Source organism: Epinephelus moara, chromosome 2 (assembly GCF_006386435.1).
Source record: "Epinephelus moara isolate mb chromosome 2, YSFRI_EMoa_1.0, whole genome shotgun sequence".
Taxonomy (NCBI): Eukaryota; Metazoa; Chordata; class Actinopteri; order Perciformes; family Serranidae; genus Epinephelus; species Epinephelus moara.
The window spans coordinates 11528520-11553399 of NC_065507.1; the positions used below are offsets into that span (position 1 = coordinate 11528520).

At 40.1% G+C, this 24880-nt stretch overlaps 1 protein-coding gene across 2 annotated transcripts in view; it reads right to left on the reverse strand.

Moving 5' to 3' along the window:
* Positions 1-1274: 1274 nt before the first annotated feature.
* The window catches only part of sacs (sacsin molecular chaperone), a 31715-nt gene continuing 8109 nt past the window's right edge, over positions 1275-24880 (reverse strand). The window contains exons 4-11 of one of the 2 annotated variants that reach the window (XM_050064298.1): positions 20880-20970; positions 20716-20801; positions 20106-20217; positions 19053-19199; positions 16431-17916; positions 15835-15926; positions 14869-14895; positions 1275-14248 (exon numbers count right to left, since the gene is read on the reverse strand). In XM_050064298.1, the coding sequence (XP_049920255.1) occupies positions 2697-14248; positions 14869-14895; positions 15835-15926; positions 16431-17916; positions 19053-19199; positions 20106-20217; positions 20716-20801; positions 20880-20970 (13593 nt within the window). In that variant the 3' untranslated portion in view covers positions 1275-2696. The remainder of the gene's footprint in view (positions 14249-14868; positions 14896-15834; positions 15927-16430; positions 17917-19052; positions 19200-20105; positions 20218-20715; positions 20802-20879; positions 20971-24880) is intronic. The other variant, XM_050064308.1, reaches the window with a different exon arrangement.

The following is a 24880-nucleotide window of genomic DNA, read 5'->3' on the forward strand; positions in this document are numbered from 1 at the left end:
TGATATGTGTCAGAGCTATTCATTTGCATGTACTTGTTCCTCTGAAGACTGGTGTCAGGTTTTTCTAATCAAATCTTAGGAACAAAAAGGCTACAGCTTTAAATTCAGTATATCATTTTTCAATGTCCACTGTTTCTTGTGTTCTGTGGTGCACTGAAGATGTACTACAGAGATGAATACAGGTCTGATCATTTCCTAACCATGTTTATTGGCTCTCTGGTGCACTCTAGTGGAAAAGCTCTGCAGTACCATCAGGATGCACAAAGTAGATGAACATCAGCACAAACCCCGAGGACTCGCAGCTGCAGGCTAAGAGAGCAAATTTTCTGATCTTATTCAGTGGGTCCTACTGGGTTTTTGTTGCAGCACAGATTTATGGCCTTTGTTTCAGTGTCAGATCTGGCTCTGAATTCAACTTTTTCCAAATCCAATTGTTGCTTACAATTGTTCAGACTTAACCCTTTGAAACCTAAGCAAACTGGCTTGATTTCTTTTAAAAACATGGGAAGAAGGCAACAAGCAACGAAAAAAAATGACTAAAAAAAATAGCAAGAAATTGGTTTAAAAAGAGAAAATTAGGATAAAAAAAGAAAGAAAATGAGAGACAGAAAGTTAAAAACAAACAAACAAACAAGGAAATAACCTGGAGAGAGTGCATAAAAATTATAACAATTCTGTAACACAATTTTAAAATGTAATAATAATAATAATAATTATAGATAGAGTTTTATCCCCAGATCTTTTCTTTTCCTTTATTGTTTTTCTTAAATAATTTTCTTAACCTATTTTTTCTTTTTGCAATTTGTGGGACATTTCTCACCAAATAGCTCATTGCCTATTTTCCCATGTTTCTGAAAGAAATCGCACCAACTTGCTCAGTGTTCAAAGGTTTAACTACTTCCAAAAGGTGTCTGAAAGCAGCATGAGAAAAGTGATGTTGCTCCAGGTTTCAAAAGATTAAAACAAAACAAATATAATTTCAGAAAATCTGATTTTTGTACATGTGCATTTGACTCTAAAAACAAATTTACAAGTGAACTTTATCTCTAAAATAAAATATTAGCCACTCTGGCCAGCTGTGTCAATCAAATAACAATATTATCATCAAGTACATTATATCTGAATTCATATTTCTTCACCTGCAAGAACAAATAGGTTGTTATATTTGCAAACTTAAGACACGTGAAATAAAACATTTAAAAGGGATGCAAAAAAAAAAAAAATTAATATACAGATTAGTAACGTTATTAGTAACAGAAATTGACATTGTTTATTTAAGGGGAATTTATTAGGCCTTCCTATGGCACAATGTACATCAACATGTATGATACACAAGATTCTCCACAGTTAATTCGAGGAGACAATCTCAGCTGAGTCACCTCTCGCTTGAGGTGTAATAAGACAGATACCAAGAAGCACATTTTAAATTATGTTTGAAAATGACATTTACATTATGTGGTCGATGTGTGTACAGTCCTTCAAATTAAAGGTAAAATAAAGCCAAAGTTACGGTAAAAACACGCGAGCACCACAGTTTGGTGCTGATCTATGTCCTTAAACTGGAAAAGTTAAAATTATCAAAAATGTATGAACGTGGTTTCATGCTGGCAAAAGTTAACTTGTTAAGATGTTGTGCCCTAATGAAAGTATATACTGTATATGGCTCTTTATTTTATCACACTGGCCTACTGAGTGTCCTCAAACAAACCATCATTGTAAAAAGAAACAACTCTTTGATGACTTGTTTAAGCAAAAGCTGAGCTACAGTCATCGCTGCCCTATCCGAAACTACAGTCATCAAAGCAGACTTACTGTAGGGCCCCCAGAATACACATGGTTCATTTGAACAGGTAATGATGCAGAACTGTCAGCAAATGTTACTGTATGGAGCACAGCAAACATTTAACATAACAAAACAAAACATATCCCCAATGAAAAAAACAACAAACAAAACTGCATTTAAAGTAACAATGAGTTTTCCATTCACAGTTGGATTCTCCCGAGTTGTTGACACAAGCGCTCTACAGTGCAAGTACATGAGGAGTTTCAAAAAAGTGCTTTGTCCTTAAACAAGTGACTGGCTATGTTACAGAAAAATTTACAACCTGTAGAGAAATGATATGAAATCAACCATAAAAATACAAAAAAGAAAATTTACAAACATGATTGTAATTTCCTTGACTTGCATGACAGTATCTGCAGTATTTGACATACAGAGTTTCTCTATTTCTTCATCATAAGCACATCCTCTCAGTACAGTCAACTGGTTTTCTGTAGCAAGAAAATATATATTTATACATTTTTTTATTTATAAAAGATAAAGTAAAAAAAGCAGCATTTTTTTTTTTAAAATCTAACTCAGAGCGAATACAGTCAATGTGGGGACTTTGGTAAACAAAACGTATTGCTTAGGCATTTGTATGTACAGCATATGCAGTTGTTTTTTCACATATTACAGCAGATGTATATTGAGACAGCCTACAGGGTTATGGGAGCCATACATTTATTTACTGTGCATGGGCCACAGCACCACCATAGCAGGTAGAAACTGCATATGTACCAGAAGCTGCCAGCTGGATACTTCAATTTTATTCAAAGTGATACACACGATCTGTATTGCAGACAGCCATGTGTGTCCTCTACTCCACAGAGGATCTATGCATACTGTAGTTTCATTGTCATCTTTAACAACAGTATTATATTTTTTGCTGCACAAAGGTTTCAAGCTTAATGATAATCCGTGCGGTACATTCCATTACTCTCATTGCCACCTCCGATGTGTATCTGTCGTTGGGAATCTGTGGAAATGGCAGGAGATCAGGATAGCGAGTTCTCAGGCTGTCCACGCCATATCCTTCCAGGATCTGGACATCATTTGAAAGGCCTTTTAACTGGGAGTTGTATTCCTCCACTTTTTGAGCCAGAGCAGTTGGTTTCACATCTTTGTCCGACTTTCCTCTGACTGCATAGTCAGCAGCGATCAGTGCAAGCTTTGTGGCCAGGTAGCATTTGAAACAAACCCACTCATTGGCATTTTTGTGGAGATCATTCCGAGCAGCAGAGTAGTTTGCTCTTGCTTGCCTCAACCATCTGCGAGCTTCCACAGGGTTTCCAACTGTCTTAAAAGTAGGGGGCACAAAGAAACGGTGAGAATGTGACGAACCTGCATAGCTTGTAAAATGTTCCCTGAACTGTTGCCTTTCTGACTTGTGACTTGTTGCTTCTTGGTTCCACGATGAATAAAACCTTTGAAATGAGAACTTGTCTGACTGGAAACGGGATGATGATGTGGAGAAGGATCTCCTGGAAGCTCTGTCTGTATTTTGCTGATCAACCAAAGTCTGTTTCTCCATCCTGTTGATCTCGTTTTGTAAGTGTTTGAAGACTTCCGTGGCAATGTCCAGATTCTCTGCGTTTTTGTCTGGATGCCACTTGAGATACAGTCGGCGGATTATCTTCTTTCTTTCTGTCTCAGAAAGCTTCCAAGCTTGTTCAACAACTGAGGTAACTTCTTTCAGAATCTCAGGCAACGCATGAAGTTTGATCTTTTTTGGAGACTGTTTTTGAGGGGGAGGTCTGAGGTTTTCCTTACCAGAAAAAACAGGAGGGATCAACTGTGGACCAGAGGATCGTCTGTTTGGGCTTGTAGGAGGTGATGGGGCACTGGTGTCTCTTGCATGGGCACTTTCATCTTGTCTTGAGAATTTGTATAAGTCGAGGGAACTGACTATTTTATACTCACTATAACCAATGTCAATCTGGAAGCATTTCCCGAGGAAACTTGTGTTATCGTCCTCTTCTCTCTCTACTTCCTGAACAATGATGGCATATGTATAGGTAGGCTGGTAGGACCCGTATATATCTCCACCCTCAGAGTCTACAAGGTAACCCACATACTCTCCGGGGTAAAATACATTCATGGGATCCATGAGGAGTGTGTGATGTATCTCAGCTGGTATGGGGGTTCCAGGGAGTGGTAGCTCAAGTTTTGAAGGCTCTGTTGAGTCATACTTAACCCCAAGGTTGTCCAGCTTTTCTGTGATTCTGTAGATGTCATTACAGCCCAGCATGGCAATCAGATAGGATGTGTCTGAAATCAAATTGTCTGTAGCAGACTTCAATGTCATAGCCAGTGCTAAGAGAAAATTAATGTCTTTGCTGTCTGAATGCTGGATGTAGAGGTGAATCACAGCCGTCCCATATCTCTTGAGGAAGGCAAGTGTTTCACTGCGGCTGTGTGGAATGGGGCTACATCCTTTTACTCTTAATGTTGTCTGGAGTTTCTCAAAGCAAGAGACTTTCAGTCCTTCACAGAGTGCTTTGCAGAGACGTATGGCTTTTTCCTCATTCACAAGGTATGCGTTGTCATTCTCATGTTTCATTATTCTGATCAGTCCTGTGATGAACTGCTCTGATGACAGCAACAGCTGAAGGCGACCTTGAAGAGAGCAAAGAGCTCCAAACTGGCACATTCTTGGAGAATCCTCATCGAGCTGCTCTTCAAGAATGCCACTCAACAGTCTAGGCCTTAGTTTCTGTGGAAGTAGCATGATCAGTTTTGTGTGGAAGGCATGATCTTTGCCCAGATAGCACTGGCTCATGTCCACAAGCATCTGGACTCCAACATTACCCTGAATTCTGCTCTTGTAGTGTGGGGCATCATCAAACACCAGGCTATTGGATTTTGCTAATCTACCATCATGACTTGGCAGATAAAATATCAAATCTCTGAGACTCTCAAGATCTTTGCGAATTTCCACTGGATCATTATGGAGGGACTTGAACAATCCTGAAACAACTCTTTTCACAGTTCTCATTTCATTTGGGTCAAGCTGCTTGCCCTCTGAACTTCTGTAAATTCGCCACAGCACTTCAACATACTGTTTGGTTGACACAACGTCTTCCGTACCAAGAAGTTTAAACAGCTGATGAAAAGTGCCAAGTTCTAGAGGCAGTTTGTACAAGTAGGGTTTAAAGTCAGATTCATTGTCCAAATTAATGACGACCTCTTCAGGTTTCAGCAATTTCCAGCCATCTTCAACCATGACAAAAGCCACCCCACGTAGCTGGTAACGGAAATCTCTTTTATCTGCATTGAGAAACTCGTAGGTGGACCTTAAAACTTTGTTCCTTGTTTTCACCACTTCATCATCTGGATTGGATATGTTGCAGATGTTCTTGCAGTTGCTTATGACTTTATCCAATGGTGGGTCCAAGTTGACACCTAACATGTTCAGTACCTGGTCAAGTTGTTCCTGTCCAGTGAGAGTGTTCCCCTCCTGGTCTTTTATGCTTGATGGTGTAGCTTTCTCGGGTAGAATTGGACAAGCTGTCCAAAGCAAGTGAATGATATCTGTTTGTTTGAATTTTGGATTTACCTGGGACCCACTGAAGCGAATCAGAGGAAGTGTGCCACTCATCTCTTGGTACTGTGAATGGAGCTTGATGAGTTCTTTGGGGGCTCTCTCAGGACACAGGAATGGTATCATTGAGAGCTCTTTGAGAAAAGTACCCTGGAACAGGTCTACCCTCTCTTTGAAAATGTGGTTCAAGAGAACATCAACAATGATTTGCACTTTTTCTTTGGTCCAGCTCTCTGTTTGGGCTTTGATGCTGACCTCTTTTGCAAACTGAAGAACTTGCTGCTGTGACACTTCGTGCTTGAGACCAATGTTTCTCAGAAAGGTTATCCATGAGGTGAGCAACAATGTCCCATTTTTGGGTTTTGACACTTGCTCAACTTTCTTAAAAAAGTCACTTGGTATGAATGACTTTGCAGGTAGCATGACTTCAAACACCTTCACTGTTTCATCATAAAAAAACTTGGTTGGCCTGAGTCTGTTTGAGTAGTCATAGATGAACATCAGTCCCTCCAATTTCTCATAGAGCTGATCCTTGATCTCGCATGATTCTTCCATTGACAAAAGTCTCTCCTTCAAGTAGACAATGTGTCGAACTTTGGCATCGTAGGAAAGACTCTCAAACTTTGGCAGGAGATGTTGAAGGTAGATTTCAAAGTCATCAATTGGCATGCAGCCAAGAAAGGTGTACAGTTCTTTCAGCTGCGGGTTGTCAGCCAGAAAGGCAGAGGTGGTTGTGTGCGCCCATTTGTCTATGTCCGCAGTGGGAATGCTTTTTGCAAGGACATAGTTTGTCGCATAGTTTGCAATGCTGATGTATTTCCCACTAACTGATTTGAAACATGGGAGGAGTTTTATGCTCTCTGCATTCTGCTGTGTGAGGTTGGCTAAGTTGCAGTTGAAATACAACAGAAGAGCCTCAAAGTCTTTGTCAGTGAGGTTTGCTGCTTTGAATGCAGATGTCTGGATCATGTACTCTACAGCTTTCAGAACACTTGATGGATTTTCAATGTTTGCTGTGTGTTGTGAAAGAAAAGGCATTATGGGACTCTCTTTGACACAGATTTTGTTCACTGCAAGCTGAATGCACCCTGCTTTCATTAGGGTGTGATAGACTTTGTCGTTTTGGCCCTGCGGAAATATGGCTATGTTCATCAAGCTCAGAGGTAGGAGCACATCATGCTCAGGGACAACTATCTTTTCTCTTGCCATGAATTTGATTCCAGGTAGCAAAGCCCAGTCTCTCAAAATGTCAAGCACTGTGTCGAAACTGGGTTTGATGTCCATCTGATCCTCCTTCACAGCGACATTCTCAGTAATGAAGTTCCACACATTCTTCAGCCACGATTCACTTGCAAAGGTGTCCCTCCACTTGACAGGGATCCTTGTTCGATACTCTCTTGGAAGAACAGACCCCAGTAGGTCACCAAAGCAGCTGATGTCAAAGTTCTTTGCAGCTCCTGCCTTCAACAGGATGTTGCTGTACCTCATGTACAGTGTATTCATGAACATTTCTTTCCTTGATGAGATTAGTTCATGATGTGTTGTCAGGAATTTTGGTCTCTTGGAATCAAACACCTGAAGCATAGTGTCCATTGTTATCAACAGAGGCAAGCCCTCAATTGTCACTTCATCCGCTTCTATATCTTTGAAGCAGTAATCAACAAGAAGCTTCAAGTTATGGACTAACTTGTAGTTTGACTGTTGGAGACGGCAGGGGAGTTTTCCAACATGGCAAGATGTGTCTGGTGATGAGAAAGTGTGAAGAAAGTTGCGGACATCCTCTGGTGTCACATAACTGACTGGTATCCCTGCATCTTCCAAACAGAAGTAGAGATTTGCTGTCTCATCGCAGTTGTGGACCAGGTTGAAACCAATATCCAGAAGCAAGGTTTTCAGCCTGTAGATATTTTCAGCGACAGACTTCCTTGAAGTGATGTTGTACTCTGTATTTTTCAAATGCTGAAGTTCATCTTGAAGCAGGTTATCAAAAAAGGCTCTGCCTTTGTTTGCAGTGGATGTATTCACCCACGAAATGTAAATGACAGAATGCATGTCAGAATTGTCCATGTGGGCTGCTCTGACTACAGGTAGCAGACGCTTCGCGTCACCATGGATACAGTTGTACACTGCTTTGACCAGGCAGTACCAATCTGGCTGTATATCAAGTCTGTTGACTGGGAAGAAGAACAGATATTTCCGCAATGTGTCTTTAACAACATGGAGCGGCGTTCCTTGTAGTACAGTCATGGTGGGATCAGGACCTGGGAAGTATCGACGTTTGAGCTGAATCAGCAGTTCCACACAGGCAGGGGCTATCAGGGATGTCATCAAATTGTTATTCCAGTCACTTCTTACCCCAACTCCGTTGTCATCTCTCCATAGGTTTCTTCTAGCAGAGTCTAAGGCAAAATGCCCATTGACATGAAAAGGTAACCCAGTCTCCAGTGAAAGGGGCAGAAAGCAGAAGGCTCTGTGGGGTTTTTTGTAGTTGTGGCTTATACATGCAGCTACCCCTCCACGTGGAAACAGAGTTATGTCCTCATTTTTGTGAGCTGAGATCACACTTTTTGAAACATTTTCAATGTTAGGGAAGCCAGATCTGTTGCAGATCATCCATGTGGTCAGATTTCCATCATTGTCCTCTATGTCCATTGTGTAGGTTATCTGTTGGACTGGGATAGCAGTGAGCTGCTTCTTTTTGGTCACACTATCAATGACAGATGCATGAAACTGTTTGCGCTTTAGCCGATCACCATCTGTTATTTTTGCTGTCACAGAGTAGAGCACCTTTAGGTCTCCAGATGCATTATCAATTTCACAGATTGATATTTTCTCCATGTGGTTGAGGAACATCAGGAGCTCTGCACCATCAGTTTTAAGCTTATCCAGAAGGTTCTGCACCATTCTGTCTGATGCAGGGACAGAACTTATCTCTGATGTCCTTGCCATCTCCTTTGAGCGGATGGGGAATCTGAACATTGTGCTGCGTTCTAACTTAAAATGGACTCCCAAGTAGAGACTTAGAACATCTGAAAACTGAGATCTGAAGTCAGAGTCCAAGTCTCTGAACATTCTTCCAGGACTCACAGATGTAGCTCCAGGTGCATACTGTGCATGTGGATCAAAGATGCACAGAATGTCATTGTTTGAGATGAAGGATGGGCAGTCAGTGATGTGATAGACAGAGTTAAATCCTATACCATACTGACCGGTTTTGCCTGGATTGGCCTCTTTTGTTCCTCTTCCAAGGTTCTGTATACCTCTGACATCATCCTCTGTGAAGGGCTGGTTGTTATATACACAGAGGGCAGGACCTTGCATTGGGATCCATTTATCATCAAATATTCTGTCTGAGGGATGTGTCCTTGAATCAAAAACAAAGTAAATTTCAGTGGCTTTGGCATCATCTGCATTTTGTAGCAGCTCTTTTAGCATTTCTTTTTCTGATGGATAAGCATTGAGAATGCTTTTAATTCTGCTTGTGAGTTTTTCTTTCTGTCCAAACTCACTCCCAAGTGTAGTGAAGCAGACATTTGAGGCATACCTCTCCAGGGCTTTGTGACGTTTTGGGACTGCTCCTAATTTCACAGCAACCTCTCTTGGAATATCCCCATGACAGTATTTCACTGTAGAGTCTCTGACTTTGATCCAAGGGCAATCATTGTAGCATAGCGATTTTGATGGCTGCAATGTCAGATTGGAATCAGGTAACAGAATCCCACCGTAATTTGCTTGGCAGTATTCTTGGTTTTTGTCTCGTATCAAGCTCCATATTCCCTCACTAATAATTCTGCGACACAACTGGAAGTTCTCTTCGGTGAGTACCCTTCTTCCACACTCTTGCTTCACAGTTTCAAGAACTGTCGAGAAATCCTCGACTGTGAAGCTGGGCTGCGCCCCAATATTTTCAAAGAGCTCACGGCAGCTGTTTCTGTATTTGTTAGGGAGCTGATAAAGATGTGGAGCGGCATCAAAATTCAGGTGGAATGCCACTTTGGAGGGATTGACATATGTGTTCTCCACCAGGATGGAATTGAACTCCTTCAGCTCCTCAGTTATTTGTACTTTTGCATTTTCATCCTGTAGCATTTCCTCATGAAGAAACTTGTAACAAGCATTTGTTATATTTTCCTGATATAGTGTGACACCGTCAAATGATTCAGACAGTTTCTTAAGTTGACTGATGACCAGTTCAACTGAGGGCTTCCTTATGAGACCAAGACATTCTTTCACAGCCAATGACATTGCACCACAACCTTTGAAAGAAGGAGAATTCTCATTCAGGATTGGCTTCATCAGACACACAGTTTCTTGGTGTTCAGTTGTGAAGAGTTCCCTGGCAGAGAACATTGTTGAGGGGGAAAAGTTGTTCCCATGCCATGGCAGTGAGAAGCCTGCAGGTCTCGTCAGGAATGGAAGGAACTTGGTGTCGTGTAGCTTTTCTAAGAGCTCAGCTGCTCCTGGATCGCTCATCTTCAGTTTCTCATCAATAAGACTGAGTAGTATACTGCTACGAAAGCATGCAGCTGTGTGATCATTTTCATTAAGATCAATAACAGATTGAGCACGTTCAATCAGGTCCTCCCATGACAGGTCATCTTTGACCATGCCTAACTGCACTAGCTTCACTAAACACACAGGGTTTAGGTAGTCTTTATAAGTCCCCTCAGGAAATCTTCCATCATCAGTGTTGTAGAGTTTAGCAACTCTTCCCTCTGGGTGAATGAGTCTGGAAGGTAAAACCAGTTCCTTATTTGGGCCAGAGCATGGGATACAAGGAGTAACCCTGAGGATTGATGCGAAATCTTCAAGTTTCTCATTCAAGACATAGTGCATCAGAGGATCTCGAAGCTCTTTTTCGATTTCCTGGATGTGAGGAAAAAAGACATCTGAAAAGAACTGCTTCTCTGTCAGGGTGTTTTCCATCAGCTTTCCTTTACATCCAGCATCATCAAATCCCTCTTTTACCCAGTCGGGTAGCTCGACAGCACAGAGGTTTTGTGAGCCACTCTTCTTGAGGTATTTCAAGAATATCTTGAAAGCAGCAGGACCAATGTCTGGCCTACAGAGTAAGGCATCATCTAGGAATCTGACGTATTTGATTGACACCCAGGTTTTCCCATCTGAGAAAACCTTTGCTTGCTCACTGTCGCCACCTTTGGCTATTTCTTGGTAGACACCCTGGCTGACCAGTGTGAAGTCATCATGCACCTGACTTGGATCTGGCCATGCTGCATAATAGCTGTAGTCTAGCAGTTCTCCACTTTCAGCCATTGAACGTAGCATTGTGAGTGCTGCTAAATAGGCCTGGACAATGACATGTCTCATGAACACAGAATTCCACTGTCCTTTGGTGTCTGTCTTCCAGATCTCTTTGCGGTTAGAAGTCACAGCAAAGCAGCCATTAATGTGGACTGGTAGGCCTGTTTTGATTCTGAGAGGTAGGTAACAAAACACCTCACCAATTGGTGTGGTATTTGTCTTTACTGTCCATTTGCGATTCTCTTCTTCTGAGAGCAGAACAGCCACTCCTCCACAAGGCACTAGTCCAAGTCTTTTTCCACTATCACTGAGGGAAAACTTGAGTGCCTCAGATGAATCCATGCATGAGCAAATGAGCCAGTTGGTGACTTCGACTGCCTTTGGGGGCATTTCATCTGTGAGTCTTCTTGTCTGTACACCTTTAGCAGCCATCTCAAAGTACTGGTTAGGATCTTCCTCCGAACCTCTGAACAGTGGCGAATGGAGATCAACAATGCGTTTGAACACGTTATGAAACTCCTCCACCACAACACGTATGATGCAGCCAGACTTGGGAACATCAGCAGGTACCCTGTTGGTGCTTGCTACTTTCTTCATAACTCTTGCTGCAGATTTTAGGATACTCAGCGGTCCATACGAGGATTTGGACGACCACACACTTTTGTTGATGGTGACGACATCTTGTGCTCCTGCTGGATTTGGTTCCTCATATTTCAGGTATTTCAAGACCATACTTCCAACATGCTGAGTAAACAGAATGAACCTATGGCCACAAATGCTGAACTCATCAACCAGGGAATAGATGTCAGTGGTGTTGTAGTACAGACTACTGATTTCACTTACTGAGGCTTCCTGCTCTGTTCTGAATGGGAGTCTGAACAGTGTACCGTTGTACTTGTATGGGGAGTCCTGAGCTAGAGGAAGCTGGCAATTGAAGACATTAATGAAAGGTTTGAACTGGTTGGGGAATTTTCTCAGCCTTTTCTGTTGTTTGCTCCAGTTGATTTTGATCCCTGGATTAGATCTGTCTCTGATGTGCTTGCTGATGTGATTGATGTTTGGATCAAACATGATCATGAACTCTCTGCTCATTATGATGGGGATATCAGTGATGTGATAAACTGAGTTGAAGCCCAAGCCAAACTTGCCAACTTTGTCTGCTTCACATCTTTTCACTGATCCACCTAACCTTGTGATGTTCAGAAAGTCAACGTCTGAGAATACAGAGCTGTTAAAAGACCACAAAGAGGGCCCATGGCAAACAATCATTCCAGGGTCAAGGAGATTCTCTCGAATGTCCATGTTTTTTCTCATGTCAATGAGGAAACTGCACTCTGTTGCACTTGCATCATCAGCATTCTGGAGGAGCTCTTTAAAAATGTCTGCTACAGATGGATATTCCTCCAAGATGTTCTTTATTCTCACCGTCAGAGGTTCTCGTTGGCCTGACTGTTCAAAGCCAAGGTTCTCTGGGTTGATCAACCTGGTGCTCAAACATGGCACCTTCAGCCACTCTGCAGTTTTCATGGGTATGTCATCATGGACTAATATGATTGGCTCTGTTGCATCCTCAAGTAAGTCATTCAAATCGTCAACCTTGATGTCACAGTAGGTGCATTCATGAATGGGCTTCATCACTAATTTGCTTGGATCCTTGTAACAAAGAATCGGCACATGCATGTTAGTATCCACCTGTATCTGGTTGTTGTATAGCCATCTCAGGATGTTGACTAAAAGTATGATATCGTGTTTGCTTTCCTCCTTTGTAAGCTCTCCTTCACATCTTTGTTGGATGGTGCTGATAACTTCAAGCACATGGCTTGACAAAACCTCTTCAACTGAACCACAAAACTTGAAAAGCTTATGAAACTTTCGAATTGTCTTTGGCAGGGAGTACAGGTAAGGCTGCAAGTCTAAATCAGGGAGTGGTTTTAGGACTGTCTGGCCAGGTGTTGAGAATGTCTTCCCCGTCCATACCCAATCAAAAGGCAGTGATTTCATTGCTTCTCTAGCATCCTCAAGATGAGCCTGCATGAAACCATATATCTCAAACAAGATCTGCTGGAATTGATACCAGTCCTCTGTGGTGAATGCTTGAGATTTATGCCAGTCGTTCACTGCTTTTAGGTGCTGTAGTACTTGATCCACTTGTGGCTCTACGGTTAGTTTCAGTGCTTTCTTCATACCTGCAGATGTGTGTTCAACCAGTGCTACTGAAGATCCCACAAGCACTGCATGGGATATGTCACACATCTCTGACAAAGAGCAGATATTGAGAGTATCTCCAACCCACGCAAGGGATTTAGGGTATGTTAGAGGTCTTTCTTTGCAGACAGGTACCCATTTCAGTTTTAGCAATGACGTCTGAGCATCAGCTGATTTTACCAGCTTGGTTTGTCTGTTAAGTATCTGCAGGAGTGTTTTTGCCTTTTTCATTATAGAGTCCCACACAGGCTCCTTGCTGCCTTGTAACTCCTCTATCTTCTTTGCCACTTTGAGAGCATCTTTTTCACTGAGCTGTACTTCATTTCTCAGTCCCAGTTGTCTGAGTGAATGAAGTATATCAGGGGAAGATGTGAATGTACTTGTGGGAAACCTGGTTTTCTCTTCCATGTAGAAAAGATTCTGTAGAATCTCCAGTTCAGGGTCAAAAAGATCTGAGGCTTTTACAGACTTTCCACAAGGCAACTGAATAAATTTCAGAGCAGAAAGCCATCCAATCACAGATGAGTTTTCATTTTTTAGAAATGCCAGATGTTTAAGTGCCCAAAGCATGACGAGGTTTATCTCACTTGTTGTATAGAAACCCTTTTCAATATCCTGAATAATCATCTTTAGACACTGTGTTGTTTTCACTTGCTCTACATTCAGCATCTTGATGAGGCGGATTGACTCTTCATCACAGCAACCCACAAGATTTACGGATAATTTCACATCTGGTGGATACTTGGCTCTATGGTGTAGAGCTCTAGCTCCTCTCAGTGATGTAAATACTGGTGTACCTTCAGAGCAGGTCCCCACTTTCTCAAAGATGGAAAGCTCAAGCAGGGTATGCTTTTCTCTCTCTGTGATGTCAGACAGTCCTGCAAGAAAGCTTCTGAGCGCAATCTTCTCTTTGACTGAGAAAGAAGAGACTTGATTGGATAATCGCTGTGTTGGCAATCTATCCATAATTTGCAGAAGCATACCGGGAGAGGAAGGATGGATGTAATTCTTTAGCAGAGGATGCTGCAAACATGAATCCAGCTTTTTTACCACCACTCCTCCGAGCTTTTCCATGATGTCAAGAAGGTTTTCAGAAAGCGGTGCCTCTTCCTCATCCACAAGAATTATGGGGGATGGAGTTTTGAGACGCAGAAGCTTAACTGAGTCCATGTTTTCCTCAAGTGGCACAAGTGGGATTAAAGGCATGTCTTCAAAGGTATTCAGGTCATCAGCAAAATGTATATAGAGATGCTTCCAAATCATCTTAAGCCAGGAAACTGTAGGATGTTTCAGCTCCCTGTTTCCAGGCTCCCATTCAACCATGAAATCTCTAGCTGGCCAGGCTGTCGATAAGATCTCCTTGATGAGTCGAGCTGATCGTTCAGGGTTCAGAACTTGTAACTGAGTGCAGGGTCTTCCTGTTCAAATAGCAAGAGAAAATTCAGTTAGCCTCAGTTATTATTATAGAAATAAATGTTAACTATCAATGCCGACGAAGTTAGGTTTGTTGCTATTATTGCATGATGCAGCAGAGAGCAACACAGCACACAGAATTACTTTTGAATTAATTTTGTTAAAAAAGACTAAATATGATTAATTTGTATATTCATACTCAGCATTCAAGACTTACAAAATTACTGCAGCACATATTGCTGATGTGACCAAACTTGCACAAACCATTTTCTGTACACACACACACACACACAGTTTGTTGAATTCATACTAAAATCCTGTCAATCTTGAAACCACTCTTATCATTTCAGTGCAGGGGAAACCATTTCTAAAAGACACAAGTACACAGAAAGACACTGCAAGTCATAAAGTGCAACATGACCCACTGCAGGAAACCTGTGTAAAGTAAGTTGGAATGATGATGACTAAATGTGTGGTGTCTTATGAGACAGAATGGGAGTTGTTATTTTACTTCTCATATCTGTGGGAGTCTTTTGACTGCAGTCACCATGGTGTTCATTTATAGTCATGCATTAGTTTTGGTTAATAGTAAAAAGCTTCAATATTTGACACACGAAATACCTACCTGAGCACCCCCAAAGATATTGTTGCACTGTAATTCAAGTGACACAATTTTAGAGATCTGGAGTGAACTTACTTTGTTTCTATCTTACCTGTATTTCACAAAAAAAAAAAAAAAAAACGTTTTCAGATCCAAACACACCAAAAAAAAAAAAAAAAAACGTTTTCAGATCCAAACACACCAACCAGGCCTTTCACTCGGTAGATACTTTGACTCATCATAGTCGGTAAAAAAACAGGTGTAACTCATAACATTAATGATGGCTTTCAGTATATAATGGTGAACTGTTTCAGCCTGTCTCAACCTAATTTGGAGAAAGAGTTGCTGCAGAGAGTGAAAGAGAGACATAGGTGGAGAGTGGGAAGTTAGTGGATGTCAGAGGATCTAACTCCAAAGTGGTTCTCTAAACAACAGGGGTGGGGCCAGAATGGGCAGCAGAGTAATAATTTCTGTAGACACAAAAATGTACAAAATGTAGTGGCTATACCACACTAATTACAAAAAAGAACACCAACATCCAAATAAAAATGAAAAGGAGGAGTTAAATTACAATATTCTTTGTCTTTCATTTTAGGCTTAGAGGACAAATCCGTTACACAGCACATTTCCTCTGCCTGGCTCACTGCCGCCTTGTCATAATCGTGGTTGAGTACGGCCGTGAGTGCACTCATGATCTGATCTCGTGGGTTGAGTGGAATGTGTGGCACAAAAACAACTCTTCCATGAATCAGCATGCTCACTCTCTCTTTCCCTTTCTGTCTCTCACTCCTAAATTATCTATCAGCAGTGTACCAGATTTAATGGCCTGCCGGCGCTGCAGGGGAGTAAGGTGACCCAGTGTTACCACAACATGGCTGAACCCACACAACCCACAGCCATCACAGGGACTAAATCTGCGAATTTGGATGAAATTATTTACATACATGTATTTTTGTGTGAGAGATTATATGCAAATTAATATTAAATTACCTCTGCTTTTGGCTGCTTTCTTCAAACTGTCCATTACTGAAGGTTTAATGCTCTCCAATACAAACCGACTCTCAAGTCCTGGATACAAAGACCTTAGGACAAAGCAAAAGACAAAAAAGGTACGATTTTTAATGAACTCAATCTACATACACACTTTGTTTTAAAGTTGAATAATTTCTGTGTACAAAGCTTGACTGATCTTGTTATTTGACTCCAAATAAAAGGCAAACACATTCCTCTGAATACTGAAAGAAATTAAGGACAGCAAAATATGCGTTTTGCCTGTCATTCAATTCGTGTTTTCAATTTGCATTTAATTATTGTCTAATTTCAAAGGCAAAAGCAAAGCCACTAGCTAATCACGCAATCAGCCGCAACCTCTCTTTCATATTCCTGCACAAATTAGCATCTGCTTGTCAGATGTGGACATTTTTCACCTTGGAAATGTCTTTGTAATTTGCAGTGACCTTACCAAAGCCATGCAAAATAAACCACACTTAAGTCTGTCCTTGTATACTGTTTACTAACTCTGAAGAACTGAGGTATTTCAGGTAAGATTTGGTAGCAACTTGGTAGTGAAAACACACTATCTCTACCTGGGGTATTCTTCAGATGCGATGTAAGTGGCATCCTTTTCACTGACAGAGGATGAAAATGCTGTAAACGTCTCATCTTGCAGTGGCAGGAGCTCCAGTCCTATGAGGTCACTGTAATTGGCGTCACTGAGCGCAAACTCCAGCAGCAGCAGCTTCTCCTGTGAGGGACCTTTGTGTTTGTACTTCCTGATGACCTGCCGCAACAAAGATGGAGTCACTTTATTTATTTCGGTGGACTCAGTCGTGTAAGCAGCCAAGGCAAAGTCCACAGCAGCGGGCACTTTTGCCACGTGCGTTCCTGAGCTTTGGAGGTAGTTGATCACCGTCTCTGAAATGTCCTCGTCTGTGTTCAGCTCTGAGAACACAGCCTGGTCCACCCGGATCCAGCTCTCACTGAGGGAATAGATGATTTGCTCCTGCAGCAAGTCATGAAACAGCGGCTGGAGGATGGGTTTCCAGCGGGACTTGACCTGCTTAGGGTCTGGCCAGGCCCCATAGGTCCCTGCAGGGGACAGTGGAAAGTCTTGGTCCTTTTTTGTCTGTACCCTTTTGATAGCCTCAATGATGAGCATGAAGTAAGCCCTCGGGATGACAGTGATTATCAGCAGCTCATTCCACAAGGCTGCTGGATCCCTCCACTGGTCCACCTCCCGCCACTTGATACTCCTACGGTTGTCTGTGAGGCCGAAGAAGCCGCTGACATGAACGGGAAGCCCTGTCTCACTCTCCTCGCCGGGGGGAAGAGGAAGGAAGCAAAAAGCTCGTCCTGAGAAGCCTGATGTTGCACCTTTGTCTTCTTTATTGATCACAGTAAGAGGCAGAGCGATGCCAATGGAAGGCATGAACTTCAAATCATCTGCCAGAGAGTCCAACTCAGGGCACATCCCTCTGCCCCCGACTCCATTACACACCAGCCACGTCATCCTCTGAGTCTCTTTAGCTGTTTCATCCTGAGTCTCTATGTTGACCTGGTAAGTGACGCACGTGATGGTAGAACTGGGAACCCCGTTGCTGTAGCTGTCGATAGCCTGACCCAACGTCTTCAGTGCATTTGGCCTTTCCAACTTATCATCAGTATTCTCTGTTGCTGTAACCTGAAACAACATGCGCTCTGTGCCATCAGACTCACGCACATGCAAGGAGATCTTCTTAACGCTCTTGAGGAAGAGGAGCACTGTGTCTGCATCTGCTTTGAAAGATTCAAACAGCTCCAAAACCTTTTCTTTGTTGTAAATGTTGCCGCTGAGCTGGGAGGGTTTCAGGCGGAGCGGGAAGCGGAACAATGTGCCAGGAAAGCTGCCATCCTTGATGGTGTTCTCCGAGCTCCCAAACATCCCAGTGTAGGGCGCAAACTGGTCAGCCAGTTCTGTGATCTCCTTAATGTCCGTCTTCAAGTTCCAACACTGTCCAGACTCATTCACTCCGAACAGGGTCTGATGAGGGTCCAGCATGGCAATCTGGTCTCCACTGAATATACTGGGAGCATCTAAACATAGAGAAACAGAGAACATGTATAAAACTTTAACAGGTTTTATTTCTATAGCGTAAAACACAAGTGCTTTAGTTTACAGTTTTAACAAGTATCAGTCATTTCGAGTCAGTGTGTGTTATATATTATTGTAAACTAAATATCTTCAGGTTTCGGATTCTTGAAAATTGTGATTTTTAATATTTTGTCATAATTTATACACCAAAAAATTGATTTAAAAAACATAAGTTGCAGCCCTACTTTAATTTACATTAAATATATAAATGTAAAATAAATACACATCCCAATTTAATAGCTAGTGTTGCACTGCCTGGAAACCTTAACAATTCTTTTATTTATTTTTCATCATTTATGTCAAAGCAAAACCTTGAAAGGCCCACCTACGCCTTTATTTCCAGTTGATTAGATTACTGCAATGCTCTGTCTGTAGTGTTGCAGCCTAAGAGCTGGGTTGTACAGTAGGAACAAGCTGTTCCGCAACCTCAGCTTATTCAGAATGCTGCTGCTATAGGTCCTGACAATAACTACGAAATATGACCTCATTACTCCAGATCTAAAATCCTTATGCTGGCTCCCTGTCACTCAGAGAATTGATCTTGCTGCTCATGTATGAATCACTCTGTGGCTCAGCGCCCAAATATATCTCTGACATGCTTGTGACATATGAACCTTCTGGGACCCTGAGGACATCTGGGGCCGGCCCCAACTGACCTTTTGACTTTTAAGTCAAAACTAAAAAACAATTCCTTTTTACACTGCCTACTCCACCCTGTAATGACTGAAATTTAAATTTTAAATCATTTTACAATGATCTTTTTTATCTTTGCACTTCTTCTCTACACTTCTGCTATTATTAATGGTGATTTTTTTTTTTTTTTTTTTTTAAATTGTAAATCATTTAGTAATTAATTTTACCCTTTTTGTCTTGAAAAAAATATTTTGGATGTACTGCACAAATTAATCATTTACACTGAATCTTAATGGGAATTTGGGGGGGAAAAATATGTATAGGCAAACATTGGAAGAGTTATATAGAAAACACTTAAATACTGATTCCACACAAGAAATAGGTTGTAGTGTACGTAAGCATTTGATACCAGAAATCATAATTAGCATTTCAAAACAGTACTTACCTGTAATATGGTACACAGAATTGAAACCGATCCCAAATCTTCCAACTTTCAAAGGATCCTCTCTCTTCCTGCTTCTCGCAATTTCCTGAATCCCATTCCAGTCCTCCACCGTGAACACAGCATCATTGTAGACATACAGTGCAGTACCTGCAATACAGTGAGTTAAAACAAGGTCAGAGTTTCCCAACTGGCATAGAAGTGTCACATATAGGTGATTGTATATGAGTTAAAATGAGGTTATTTAAGTGCCTGTTTTGCCTCTGCAAACAAAATCTGAATAACATGGGTCGATGTGAAGCTTACATTTGTCATGTGATGTATCATGTTTGTTTGCTGCTATATAATTACGTAAGACTGAATTTGAAAATAAACATGCAAAAAAACTTTAAAAAAGCATAAACAGGTAAAGACAACCTAAAATTATAAATACAATAAAGGTACAGTGGAAAAATATTTCATATTAAAGGTATACTATTCTGGATTGTCAGTGAGTGTTCGTAAAATGCTCGAAGTGAAAGTGAAAGTAAAGGACAGCCCCATATTCACGCTCGTTTGGCATTTTGCCTCCCTATATATGCGTTTTTCACAGCTGTGTCTCTTGGACTGCCTGCTGCTGACAGTCTGGCACCTGGTCACTACCCTTTTATAAAGCCATGACCTCATCTGAGTGCTGAACACCCCAAACACAAAGAAGAAAAATGAGAAAATACAGGCAGAGGGGAGAGTCTCTGCAGAAAAATACACCATCACACCCTTCTAGTGGGTCTTAAGTGAGAGGGATTATGAGTCTATATATTATACAGGCATTGTTTTTAATAGGAAAAACCTGCATAGTATACCTTTAACAACCCCTGTAACAAATGTATTTGTGCTTTCCCTGTTCACAGGAAGGTCAGAACAGAGGATCAGCCACAGAGCAGCTGATTAACGATACCTAAGCAGGACAGACTCTTGCCAACACAAGGGCTTGAACATATGCCCTCTAATTAAGGGATAGTCTCTCTGGTGACTGGGCTATCCTGTCGTGCTTAATGGTCAACTGTAACTACTAACCTTGATGCTGAGCCATGTCAGGTGACCACAGCGACTCCACTCCATACTCTGTCTCATCATACATGAACTTGACTTCTGTGGCTCCAGCATCCTCTGCATTTTGAATCAACTCCTTTGAAATAAAACACAACAAATGCATACATTTATGAAGGCAGGGCCTTTATAGGGGTTTTAAGAAATGCAATGTGCACCCTGACATCATCTGATTTGGTGGATGCTTTTATCCAAAAACCCTTTACAGTGAAATGAGCACATTATTAGAGTGGATGGCTCCAGTGGGACTGCATCTCTCTACCCTGGCAACATTTTATATTACCATGTATGGTAATAGAGCTGATGCCAGCAAGAAAAGCCAAAATAAAACTATGCCCTTTGTTTTTGTGCAAGCTTGACATCTTTCCTCACTGCAAACCCCATGACATCGGTGTTATTGACTATAGCCTCTGCCCTGGGGGAAATCTGGACCGTAACAGCATGTTAAGACAACAACTAACAGAGAGGCAGTTGTACCAAGAATAAAAACCACACTGTTTTTCCTTGTATGAAGGGATTGTATCAAGCCAACATCCACAAAATGATGCTAAATTCAATTAACGCCAATGGCACTTACTTTCAGAATCTGTCCACCTTCAGGGTACCTTCTTAGAATATCTTTCAGAAATTCAACTAGCGGTGGCGTAGTCTGTCCAAACCTCCCTGTATAAGCAAAAACGAGTAAGCCTCACTGTTGTAAGAATTGGTTATTGTGCAGAGATGTGGTGTTTTTAATCTTACCTCCCCCTTTAAGGCCTCTTCCCTCCAGCGTGACAGATACGTCCGGGCTTCCAGAGGGCACCAAGGTCCCAATCTGCACGCTGTCGTCCAGCTGGGAAGGAAGGATGTGAAGACAATGCATAATTAAACATATAACAAAAATGTGTTTTATTGTCTGTTCTGTCTATAATAAGGTACTGACTCGACACAAACAAAATTAAGAGCTCTTCAAGTAGTTAAAGTGCTTGCAAAAGATACAATGAATGATGAAAAAATACTTCGGTCATAAACTTAATGCACTTGTGAAACTGTTTTAAAGCCAATTGGAATGCACTTCTTTTTTTTACGACAACTTTTAACAGACTTCCAGTTGTCCTCCTGTCAAAATGAATGTATCATCAGTGTGATGAACAGTCATTTCCTGGTGTATTTTTCAGGATCGATGCAGCGGGGAGCCAGAGCTGGCACCAGGCCTAACACTGCTGCTCCTGCCATTTGAGGTTTTTCAAGGTGACACTGTGACCCACTGCACTCAGCAGTCTTTGCACATCAACGTGCTGTCTGGCAAACTGAGCTCTGCATAAGCAAAGTCATCATCCTCGTCATGGTCACTCCACCGTGCAATAATCGTTTGTACAGTTCAGGATGACAGATTTTAAGTCTTTAATGTCATATTAATATTTAATATGGGAAACAAAGAGCTGACAAGCAACAGTAGACACGTTGTGTAGTCACATATGTAGACTAAGAATCAGCACCATAATTCAATGCTTATGTCTTGAGTATTCAACATTTATCTAGAGGACTGAGTGCTTCGGTTGTACATTTTCTCCCCTAACAAAGATGCATATACACTAGCGTAACGCATGGTTGTGTTTTACTTCATTTGGCTACTGGACTGGATGTTTTATTTTATCTGAGAGCACCCTAAGACAGGCATTTATGCTGGAGAATGCTTTTAAAACTCACGGAAAATAAGATAAACTTGCCTTTCAGTTCCTCCTAAAAGGCATATCACTCCTCAGCTAAGTACAGTGTCTGGCACAATGCCCCCTCCACCAGACTGCTGCACATTTTAATTGCATCAGGGAGAACAGGGAGGCAACTTGAAATCTAAACTTACATCTACGAGGAGCAATGGAAAACTCTTAAATGTTTTCTTCTGGGAAACAATTCCCATCAGGAAATACTCACACTCAAAACAGAAATCAACCTTTAAATATTCCTTTTATTTAAACTCATGTCTGAACTGCAGGACCTGACCTTGTGGTGAGTGTGGTATTAGTTTGTGGGTGTGGCTTGCAGCTAATTTCTGCGTATGAGATCAGGGGGGTTGAAGAGCACTGACCACCACCTGGTGCTTTCCATCAGCTGAACCCCAAGAGAGGGGGGTGAGCTGCAGTTATGTAAGGACACACATGGACACTACAACCACCCCAAACTAAGAGCCACACTGCACAGTTATATAGTAGTGATCCAGAACAAGTTGTTTATAGTAATTGTAAGTTTAATTTATGAAACTAAGTATTTACTTTGTATTTACTTACAATTTGATAATGTATCTATAACATACCATTTTATGATAATAATTCTTACATGTTGAGAATTACTTTGTAGATATATAGAAGCTCTCATTTTGAATTATTTTGTTTCATATGCTGAGAAATCAGCAAGCAAACTACTGTATTATGTTCAAGACAGTGTGACAATGAGGTGCCGAGTCATGTTGCCCACAGTATGAGTCAGATCATTTGACTGCAGTCATCTTTCAGGAATACTATAGATAGATAGATAGATAGATAGATAGATAGATAGATAGATAGATAGATAGATATGACCATCAGCATGTTTAAAACAGTTAAAAGATCAATAACATAATGAAAAAACTTATGAGGTAAACTTGGCTCACAGCTTCACAACAACGTAGTATGTAAATCGTAGTATAGGATATCATCGAAAAACATCCAAAAAAAAAGTCATAGTACAAAATGTCGTCAAAAATCATAAAAACACGTCATACTATATTATGACTTTTTTGATGATTTTTAACAACATACTATACTATGACTTTTTTTCATGATTTTTGACGACATACTATACGATGACTTTTTTCATCATTTTTGACGACATACGATACAATGACATTTTTTCATGATTTTTGACAACATACTATACTATGACTTTTTTTCATGATTTTTGACAACATACTATACTATGACTTTTTTCATCATTTTTGACGACATACTATACAATGACATTTTTTCATCATTTTTGACGACATACTATACTATGACTTTTTTTCATGATTTTTGACGACATACTATGCTATGACTTTTTTTCATGGTTTTTGATGACATACTATACTATGACTTTTTTCATGATTTTTGATGACATACTATACTATGACTTTTTTTCATGATTTTTGACGACATACTATACTATGACTTTTTTCATGATTTTTGATGACATACTATACTATGACTTTTTTTCATCGTTTTTGACGACATACTATACTATAACTTTTTTTCATGATTTTTGACGACATACTATGCTATGACTTTTTTTCATGATTTTTGACGACATACTATGCTATGACTTTTTTTCATGGTTTTTGATGACATACTATACTATGAGTGTTTTTTCATTAAGCTTGACGACATACTATACTATGACTTTTTTCATGATTTTTGACGACATACTATACTATGACTTTTTTTCATTGTTTTTGACGACATACTATACTGTGACTTTTTTCATGATTTCTAACAATATACTATTCTATGGCTTTTTTTCATCATTTTTGGCGACATACTGTAGTATGGCTTTTTTTTCATCAATCTTGATGACATACTATATTATCACTTTTTTCATAATTTTAAACAACATACTATACAATAACTTTTTTTCTTCATTTTTGACAACATACTACACTCTGACTTTTTGTCATCATTTTTGACGACATAATATACGATGACTTTTTTCATCATTTTTGACAACATAATATACGATTACTTTTTTCATCATTTTTGACGACATACTATAGTATGACTTTTTTCATCATTTTTGACGACATACTATAGTATGGCTTTTTTTTAATCAATCTTGACGACATACTATACTATGACTTTTTTCATCATTTTGACGACATACTATACTATGACTTTTTTCATGATTTTTAACAACATACTATACTATGACTTTTTTCATGATTTTTGACGACATACTATACTATGACTTTTCTCATGACTTTTAACAACATACTATACTATGACTTTTTTCATGATTTTTAACAACATACTATACTATGACTTTTTTCATGATTTCTAACAATATACTATTCTATGGCTTTTTTTCATCATTTTTGGCGACATACTGTAGTATGGCTTTTTTTTCATCAATCTTGATGACATACTATATTATGACTTTTTTCATGACTTTTAACAACATACTATACTATGGCTTTTTTTCATGGTTTTTGACGATATATTATACTATGACTTTTTTTCATGATTTTTGACGACTTACTAGACGATGACTTTTTTCATGATTTTAAACAACATACTATACTATGACTTTTTTTCATGGTTTTTGACGACATACTATAGTATGGCTTTTTTTCATCATTTTTGACAACATACTATTCTATGACTTTTTTTCATGGTTTTTGACGACATACTATACTATGACTTTTTTCATGATTTTTAACAACATACTATACTATGACTTTTTTAATTATTTTTGACAACATACTATGCTATGACTTTTTTTCATGGTTTTTGACGACATACTATAGTATGGCTTTTTTTCATCATTTTTGACGACATAGTATAGTATGACTGTTTTTTAATCCAGCTTGACGACATACTATACTATGGCTTTTTTTCATCATTTTTGGCGGCATACTATACGATGACTCTTTTTTCATTATTTTTGACGACATACTGTACTGTGATTTTTTTTCATCATTTTTGAAGACATACTATACTATGACTTTTTTTCATGGTTTTTGACGACATACTATA